General features: G+C 45.5%; 1 protein-coding gene across 1 annotated transcript in view; it reads left to right on the plus strand.

Moving 5' to 3' along the window:
- fhip1b (FHF complex subunit HOOK interacting protein 1B) overlaps window positions 1–10,204 on the plus strand; it is a 69,232-nt gene that overhangs the window by 15,130 nt on the left and 43,898 nt on the right. The window contains exons 3-5 of the mRNA XM_043692571.1: window positions 3,458–3,616; window positions 7,251–7,337; window positions 9,322–9,489. Of these exons, the coding sequence (XP_043548506.1) occupies window positions 3,458–3,616; window positions 7,251–7,337; window positions 9,322–9,489 (414 nt within the window). The remainder of the gene's footprint in view (window positions 1–3,457; window positions 3,617–7,250; window positions 7,338–9,321; window positions 9,490–10,204) is intronic.

Consider the following 10,204-nt stretch of genomic DNA (forward strand, 5'->3'; position numbering starts at 1 on the left):
CTCTTCCGCATTTTGTACAATAGCCTACTGTGGGAAACATTATTGAACGCCTTGCTGAAACCCATATACACCACATCAACCAGTTTACTCTCATCTACCTGTTTGGTCACCTTCTCAAAGAACTCAATAAGGTTTGTGAGGCACGACCTACCCTTCACAAAACCATGCTGACTATCCTTAATCTAATTATTCTTTTCTAGATGATTATAAATCCTATCTCTTATAACCTTTTCCAACACTTGACAAACAACTGAAGTAAGGCTCACTGGTCTATAATTACCAGGGTTGTCTCTCCTCCCCTTCTTGAACAGGGGAACCACATTTGCTATCCTCCAGTTTTCTGGCACTATTCCTGTAGACAATGACGATTTAAAGATCAATGCCAAAGGCTCGGCAATCTCCTCCCTGGCCTCCCAGAGGATCCTAGGATAAATCCCATCCGGCCCAGGGGGCTTACCTATTTTCACACTCTGCAGTATTTCTAATACCTCTTCCTTGTGAACCTCAATCCCACCTAGTCTAGTAGCCTGTACCTCAGTATTCTCCTCGACAACATTGTCGTTTTCTAGAGTGAATACTGTCGAAAAATATTCATTAGGTGCTTCCTCTATCTCCTCTGACTCCACACACAACTTCCCCTACAATCCTTGATTGGCCCTAATCTTACTCTCGTCATTCTTTTATTCCTTAAATACCTATAGAAAGCCTTAGGGTTTACCCTGATCCTATTCATCAACAACTTCTCATGTCTCCTCCTGGCTCTTCTGAGCGCTCTCTTTAGGTCTTTCCTGACTGCCTTGTAACCCTCAAGTGCCCTAACTGAGCCTTCACATCTCATCCTAACATAGTTAAAAATCACACAACACCAGGTTATAGTCCAACAGGTTTAATTGGAAGCACACTAGCTTTCGGAGCGACGCTCCTTCATCAGGTGATAGTGGAGGGCTCAATCCTAACATAAGCCTTCTTCTTCCTCTTGACCAGAGATTTTTGGCGGCACGGTGGCACAGAGGTTAGCACTGCTGCCTCACAGCGCCAGAGACCCGGGTTCAATTCCCGCCTCAGGCGACTGACTGTGTGGAGTTTGCACATTCTCCCCGTGTCTGCGTGGGTTTCCTCCGGGTGCTCCGGTTTCCTCCCACAGTCCAAAAATGTGCAGGTTAGGTGAATTGACCATGCTAAATTGCCCGTAGTGTTAGGTGCAGGGGCAAATGTAGGGGAATGGGTCTGGGTGCGCTTCGGCGGGTCGGTGTGGACTTGTTGGGCTGAAGGGCCTGTTTCCACACTGTAAGTAGTCTAATCTATTTCTTACTGTAATCTAATCTAATCTATTCCACTTCCTTCGTAAACCACGGCTCCCATGCTCTACAGCTTCCTCCCTGCCTGACAGGAACATGCTTATCTAGGACACTCAGGAGCTTTTCCTTGAATAAGCTCCACATTTCTAATGTGCCCATCCCCTGCAGTTTCCTTCCCCATCCTATGCTTCCTAAATCTTGCCTAATTGCATCGTAATTGCCTTTCCCCCAGCTGTAACTCTTGCCCAGTGGTATACATCTATCCCTTTCTATCACTAAAGTAAACATAACAGAATTGTGATCGCTATCACCAAAGTGCTTATCTACTTCCAAGTCTAACACCTGGCCGGGCTCATTACCCAGTACCAAATCTAATGTGATTTTGCCCCTTGTTGGTCTGTCTACATACTGTGTCAGGAAGCTCTCCTGCACACACTGGACAAAAACTGACCCATCTGTAGTACTCGTACTATAATGTTCCCAGTCAATATTTGGAAAGTTGAAGTCCCCCATGACAACTACCCTGTCTCTCTCACTCCTATCGAAAATCACCTTTGATATCCTTTCCTCTACATCTCTGGAACTATTTGGAGGCCTATAGAAAACTCTCAACAGGGTGACCTCTCCTTTCCTGTTTCTAACCTCAGCCCATACTACCTCAGTTGACGAGTCCCCAAACATCCTTTCTGCCAATGTAATACTGTCCTTGACCAACAAGGCCACACCTCCCCCTCTTTTACCATCTTCTCTGTTCTTACTGAAACATCTGAATCCTGGAACCTGCAACAACCATTTCTGTCCCTGCCCTATCCATGTCTCCGAAATGGCCACAACGTCGAAGTCCCAGGTATCAACCCTTGCTGCAAGTTCACCCATCTTATTCCGGATGCTCCTGGCGTTGAAGTAGACATACTTCAAACCAACTTCTTGCTAGACGGTGCCATCTTGTGTCCCTGAATCTTGATTTCGGACCTCCCTACTCTCAACTTTTTCTATACTCGAGCTACAATTTTGGTTCCCATCCCCCTGCTGGATTAGTTTAAACCCACCCCAATAGCTGTCGCAAATTTCCCCCCCCCCCAGGATATTTGTACTCCTCTGGTTCAGATGAAGACCATCCTGCTTGTAGAGGTCCCACCTACCCCAGAAAGAGCCCCAATTATCCAAGAATCCAAAACCCTCCCTCCTGCACCATCCTTGTAGCCACATGTTCAACTCCTCTCTCTCCCTATTCCTCGCCTCACTAGCACATGGCACGGGCAACAAACCAGAGACAACAACTCTGTTCGTCCTAGCTCTAAGCTTCCATCCTAGCTCCCTGAATTTCTGCCAAGGTTCCGTAGAGAGCGCCTTCCAAACACGTGACCACTTCCATCTACAAGAATGAGGGCCATAGATATGTGGGAACACCACCCCCTGCAAGTTCTCCTCCAAGCCACTCGCCATCCTGACTTGGAAATATATCGTCATTCCTTCAGTGTCACTGGGTCAAAATCCTGAAACTCTCTCCTTAAGGACATTGTGGGTCAACCCACAGCTCATGCAATGGTTCAAGAAAGCAGCTCACTCCCACTTTCTGAAGAGGTAATTAGGGATGGGCAATAAATACTGGCTAGCCAGCAATGTCCACCCCCCCAAGTGAATAAATAAACCGATATCTATCCACGTGCCCCAAATTTGCTTTTCATGATTGGCTCCTGAGTAAGACCCTTCTGCCATCGCTGGCTAGCAGTCTGAAGCTCTCTCGTCAGCATTGATTGCCCTCTTAAGAGATACCTAGTGGCAGCAGGTCAAAATACTTGAACTTTATTAGGATAAAAGTGAAGGGTGGTGAGGTGTTCACCTGATGAAATGGTATCACCTCTGGACGTCAAGCATTAAACTCCATCTCATGATCCCCTGGCCCCTGAATGCTGGTGACTCTTAGTACAGGTTGGTAGCTTTTAGTCCCCTGTGACTGTGTGTAATATAGCTCAGGTTGTTGTGCATTTTCTGCCCAAACCTGTGCTGTGAGACCAAGTTAGTAGCACTATGTAGCACATCTCCTGTGTATCCACGCTGTCGGTGGTTAGACCAACAGGTGACTGGGAAGCAGATGATCCTCTTCTGTGTTGTGTTTGTCATGGTTTGCCGTCTAACCTTTGACCTTGCTCCTACAGGTGCTGGCCACGGGTCTCAGTGCACTTTATTCGTCTTTACCTCGAAAGATCGAAGTGCGAGGGGATGATTGGCATGCACTCAGGCGTGAGGATTGGATGGGAGTCTCCTCACTCACTATGTTTATGAACTCCCTGGAATTCTGTAATGCTGTAATTCAGGTACAGAGTCCACAGTTCCCCTTCAAAAGCCCAGCTGTTAGCAGTTTTCAGTAAGGACATGAGAAAGAAAAGTGGGATTTAACCCAGCAGCCCATTTAATCTAATTTAACATCTGATCAAGGATCTCAGGGTTTTTAATGAAAACCTCTGGGACTGATTAGCCCTGAGGCTGGAATCTAATTGATGAGTTTGGGGAAGTCAGTCCTATTGGAAGTTAGTTTGGAGAATTGATAGTGGAAAATCAGGAGATGACTGATGAACTGAACAGGCATTTGCCTAAATGTTCATGCTCGAGAGTACAAATCCCATCCCAGAAGCAGCAACTAATCAGGAAATGCAGGTGAGGGAGGAATCTGAAAACTCATCACCATGGAAATGGGACTCGGTAAAGTGTTGGAGCTGCGGCTGCCAAATGTCTGGATCCCTCTGGACTTCATCCTCGGGTTAGAAAAGAAGTGGATAGTGAGAGAGTTGATGCAATTTATCCCAAAACCCCTTGATTCAGGGAAAGTTCATTAGATTGGAAACTATGAATGTAACTCCTTCACTCAAAAAAGAGAGTGAGACAGAAGGCAGGAAACTACAGGCCAGTTAGTTAAATATCTGACATAGGCCTGATGATGCCACTTGTATTGGAATTTGTATAGCACATTATTCATTGGTGTCATAAGCAGAATTTTTTTTCACTTGATGGCAGGATTCAGTTAGTGGCAAACATCACTCGTGCTGTGGCTGCATAGTAGTAACATGGGACAGTCATCTTCAGCAGTTGCTCAAGCTGCAGAGATAGGGAGGGTAATCTGAGGTAGTCTGGACCTACATGGTATGGAGGCAGATTTACCTCTCTCAAGTACATCAGTAAACCAGATGGGTTATTATAACAATGGTTATGTGGTTGCCATTAAGCAAGTTCTTTAATTCCAGATTTTTATTAAATTAAAATTTCACCATTTACCACAGTAGGATTCGAACATCTGTCACAGAATATTAGTCTGCGGTTCTGGATTACTAGTCCACCAATAGCTCTCTCCCTTTTACATAAGAACTAGGAGCAGGAGGAGGCAATTCAGCCCCTCAAGCCAGCTTCACCATTTAATATAATCCCGGCTGAACTCATCTCGGCCCCAAAGCTATTTTCCTGCCCATTCTCCATAACCCTTCAACCCGTTACTAATTTAACATCTATCTATTTTCTCCATAAAGTTTATTCAATGTCCCAGCATCCACTACACTTTGGGGAAGTGAATTCCATAGATTTACAACCCATTGAGAAAAGTAATTCCTCCTTAACTGATTGAAATCCACTATCCCTTATCTGAAAACTGTTACCTCTTATTCTAATTGTCGGACAAGGAAGCATCCTCTCTAGGTCTACTTTTTCACTCTCCTTTAGCATAGTATATATCTAAATTAGATCTCCCCTCATTCTTTTAAAATTCAGAGAGTATAGGCCTAAAGTACTCAATCTCTCTTCATAACTTACCCTTCACCTCTGGAATTATTCCAGTGAATCTTCTCTGAATTGCCTCCAATGCAAATATATCCCTCTTCAAGTAAGGGGGCCAAAATTAGATACAATACTCCTAACGCTAACCCCATTGTGGTCGCATAATTGCCTTTACAGCTGCAGTGACTGTTCCCTACTTTTATACTCTATTCCTTTGTCAGTAAGTGCAAAAATTTCATTTGTCTTCCTTTAATAGCTACAGAACCTGAAGACTACTGTGTTCGTGCATGAGAACACTTTGGTCCCTTTGCACTGAAGAACTCTGAAGTTTCACTCCATTTAGTTAATAAGTTGCCTTTCTATTCTTCTGACCAAAAGGATTTATCCTTACAAAACCAAGCTGACTCTAACGGATTGCATTTTGAATTTCCAAATGTAATGTTATTACTTCCTTAGGAATAGGTTGTAACAATTTCCCAATGACAGATGTTAAACTAACTGGCCTACAGTTTCTTACTTTATGCCTACTTTATGCCTTCCTCCCTTTTTGAATAAAAGCGTTATAAAAACATGAACCCAAGAATGATTTATGGAGCATTGTCAGGATGCCGTACAAATATCAGGGTTCACTTTTTATATAGTATAGCAACTTATTCATAGGATCCCTACAGTGTGGAAACAGGCCATTTGGCACAATAAGTCCACACCGACTCTCCAAAGAGTAACCCACCCAGGCCCATTCCCCTACCCTATTACTCTATGTTTACCCCTGACTAATGCACCTAGCCTATACATTCCTGAACACTATGGGCAATTTCCCATGGCCAATTCACCTAGCCTGCACATCTTTGGATTGTGGGAGGAAACAGCAGCACCTGGAGGAAACCCACACAGACACAGGGAGAATGTGCAAACTCCACACAGACAGTTGCCTGAGGCTGGAATCGAACCCAGGTCCCTGGCGCGGTGAGGCAGCAGTGCTAACCATTGAGCCATTGTGCTATTGTTACGTGATTTATAAAAATACAGAAAAATGTGTATGTCATCATCATTAATCCAGCACCATTTAATTACATAAATTATAAAAAATAAGTCATTCATACAAAGTTAGGACAAATTTACTTTTTGTTCAATCCATGGTTTTTTGATTGCATAAACGACGACAGGAAGTGCCTTACTCTAAAGCCGCCAAAGCTGCCCCTGAGGCTGCAACACACAAAGGAGAAGGCAGCCCCTGCCACCTCTGACCAGACATGGAACATCACCTCAGCCAAAGCTGCCTCATTGCTACTGGTACTCCAACCACTGGCATTGCCAGGAGGCTGACCCAACTCTCAAGGATCAGAGCCCATCTCAACTTCCTAGAATCAATAGATTGTCCAAATTAACTCGCGAGGATTGAGGAATTGTTCAGACCACTGTTGTTGTAGTTGTTGCCGAAACACAGAAGAAAAAGAACAGACCCCATTCCATCGATGCTAGAACAGTTCCTCAACTCACAACCGCCATGGCCACGAGGAATGGACCTGATCTACTGCTCAACACAATGTCTCTCCATCACTGTAGGCACAGAAAGAAGAAAAAATGAATTCGATTCAGAAGTTAAATGAAGAAAATAAAATTTAAACAAAATGTACGGTCGGTCATGTGAGAGGGAGCAGTAAGGTCTGGGCGCCGAAAACTTCCTAACCTGTTGCTTCCGCCATCTTGAAAGGCACCGATCTTGTCAACCAATGCTGGCAAATGGGATTAGGTCAGTTTCCATGCTGTAGAACTGTAGAACCAATTAACACTCTCCTCTCAGAAATTACTATATTATAATTTCTCTCACATTGATATTTTTTGTGAATGTTCTGACAAGTTTAAGACAAACCTTTTGAGAAAATGTGTCTTTGCTTAAGCAAAGGTTATTTATGCAAAACTCTGTTTCTGCTTCTATAGATGCTTCCTGAGCTGCTGGGTATTGCTAGTACTGTCCGTTTTAATTTCTGATTTGCAGCCTCTTCACTATTTTGTTTTAATGTTCGAAAGTACACTGTTGGCATGGAGTGTTTCTGGATACCTTGAGGCTGTCAGTGACACGGTTTAATTCCGAATTTTGATGGAGAAAGACTTATGGATTTGTATCCTGATCCTGAGATTTGCGTCTTGTGTACCAGACATTTGGTTTCTGTTTGTTTTCCCCAGGTTGCCCACCCACTTGTGCAGCAGCAGTTGGTAGATTATGTTCACAATGGGTTCCTGGTGCCAGTTATGGGACCTGCACTCCATAAGGTAAGGCTAAGGCTTGCTCGTGCTCCCAGTTGTCTCCACAGCCCCTCTGTCTGTCACCACTTCACTGTGGATTTTTCTTTGCTTGAAACCTAATCCCTTCAAGTCATCTAGCGAGACCCTCTTGTCTATCTTCAAGATCCTGCCATCAATAGCCTCCTCTCAACCTTACAACACCCACTCCTCTATTGATAAAGAAACTTTGTACTGTCAAAGGGTCAGTGCTGAGGGACTGTCGCACTGTTGGAGCGTCAGTACTGAGGGAGGGCCACACCGTCGGAGGGTCAGTACTGAGGGAGGGCCAGTACTGAGGGAGGGCCACTCTGTCGGAGGGTCATTATTGAGGGAATGCTGCAGTGTAGGAGGGTCAGTACTGAGGGAGAGTCAGTACTGAGGGAGGACCACTCTGTCAGAAGGTCATTACTGAGGGAATGCTGCACTATCGGAGGGTCAGTACTGAGGGAACACCACACTGTCGGAGGGTCAGTGAAGAGGAGCGCCACACTGTCGGAGGAGACAGTAGTGAGGGAGGGGCCACACTATCGGAGGGTCATTACTGAAGGAGTACTGCGCTGTTGGAGGGTCAGTACTGAGGGAGTACCGCACTGTCGGGGGTTCAGTACTGAGGGAGCACTACACTGTCGCAGGGTCAGTGCTGAGGGTGCGCCGCACTGTCAGAGGGTCAGTGCTGAGGGTGCGCTCCACTGTGGGAGGGTCAGTGATGAGGGAGTGCCGTACTGTCGAAGGGTCAGTGCTGAGGGAGTGCCGCACTGTGGGAGGGTCAGTGCTGAGGGTGCGCCGCACTGTCGGAGGGTCAGTTCTGAGGGTGCGCCCCACTGTCGGAGGGTCAGTGCTGAGGGAGCGCCGCACTGTCAGAGGGTCAGTTCTGAGGGTGCGCCGCACTGTTGGAGGGTCAGTGTTGAGGGTGCGCTGCACTGTAAGAGGGTCAGTTCTGAGGGAGTGCTGCACTGTTGGAGGGTCAGTGCTGAGGAGGTGCCGCATTGTCGGAGGATCAGTGCTGAGGTTGCGCCGCACTGTCAGAGGGTCAGTGCTGAGGGAGCGCCGCACTGTCGGAGGGTCAGTGCTGAGGGAGCGCCGCACCGCCAAACGGTCAGTGCTGACAGTTTCCCCACAGCCTGTGTTGTTCACTTAGTCAATAATTCCAAACCAACCAATCTAGTCACTCTTTTCCATTTTCAATTTTCCACATTGGGAGATGTGAATCTCACCATTGAAATGTCCTAATTATATGTGCTCATCATTCACTGAATTCTGAGAATCATGTTTTACAGTGGAAATAGGTCACAGATTGCCATTTGGCCCATCCTGTGTGCACCAGGTCTTAAAGTAGCATAACATAGTGCCAGTCTCCTGCCTTTTTCCCCATCTCTTTGCACACTATTTTGTTCAAATAATTGTTCAATACCCTCTTGACTGCTTCAATTGAATCTGCCTCAATATATCCATACCCTAATTACATGCAGAGTGGAATCTTTTGATAAATGATGGATCTTAAAATTTGAACTAGATAGTAAAATTTGAAATTAATTAGTTAAGTAACTACACAGTCCCAAAAGTAGGAAACTTAAACTTTACTGTTTGTCCATATTAAACCAGCTTCTTTGTTTTAACACAGCCAGCTGGCACTCTGACAACTGGGAGAACTTGTCCCTTTTGTAACAGCACAGCTTGGAATTCCTACAACAGTTGCCACACTTCAAATAGTTAATCGGCTGTAAAGCTCTCTGGGACAGGCTGAGGGTGTGGAATTGCTGTAGAGTTGCATGCTCTTCTTGTTTTGGACATCGGCTGTAGACCAGGTTTGAGAGGTTGCTACAAGTGAATCAGTAGCTAGATTCAAAGTCCACTTCACGTGCAAGCCCCTGACTCTAATAGTATACTTGCACTGGCTAGAGGAGGTATAGCAGGCTTGTAGCTTTGTGTTAGTTTTCTGGGCTGACTGTGTATTTACTCTGATCTCTCTAAGACTTCCATTGAGGAAATGATAGCCAGCACGGCCTACCTAGACCTCTTCTTGCGCAGTATCACTGAGGTGGCACTTCTCAAAACCTTCCTGCGCTTTATCGTCCTGCATCGGCATGAAAACATCACAATCCTTGACACTCTGATCAGCCGCATCAGCAGCAACTCTAGGGTGAGTTTCTCATTGGTCACATTCTGCATAATTGAGTGTCTAAGGGCATTATGAATTGTAGCCTCCTGGCACATTCCAACACCCATTGCTCAAGGCTGGTCTTGGCCTGGCTGAGTGCCAGTTGTATCAGAGAGGGAGTAGCCAGGGGGCATTGGATAATAGTATTGTTTCTTCACTCTGGTCCCACTCCAGATAGCAGACAGTCTCCTTGCATTCTCCTGTGGGGATGCTGCATTGTCAGAGATTTAATGCAAGTGACATTAAACTGCGAACCTGTCTGTCCTTACTGGAATGGATCCCAGTCAATGTGCTCACTGCCTTCCTGATTAATATTTATCGCTCGATCAACATCATCGAAACGGATTTCCTGGTCATTATCACAGTTTGCCGTGTGTAAACTGGTTGTATTGTTTCCATTTGTATAACAAATGATTGCAAATCACAAATAGCCTGCTAACAGTCACTGTCTTTGCATTATCCAGAATTTGAGCGACCCACTGGAGAATTTGTTTGGTTGCGAAGTATTTTGTGAGAATAGATTTGCTTTGTCACGTTCTTTTGATAAAAACAATGCACTTCGTGGGGACCATCAGAGGAGCAGGGTTATAGGTCGTGGAGGGTAGGGAGCTGTTTGGTTGGGGGGAATGGGGTGTTTGGGTTGGAGGGTTTGGTTTGGGTCAGGGGCCAGAGTTTAGGTCTGGGGGGTTTGGATTTG

The sequence above is a fragment of the Chiloscyllium plagiosum genome, chromosome 6 (assembly GCF_004010195.1).
Source record: "Chiloscyllium plagiosum isolate BGI_BamShark_2017 chromosome 6, ASM401019v2, whole genome shotgun sequence".
Classification (NCBI taxonomy): Eukaryota; Metazoa; Chordata; class Chondrichthyes; order Orectolobiformes; family Hemiscylliidae; genus Chiloscyllium; species Chiloscyllium plagiosum.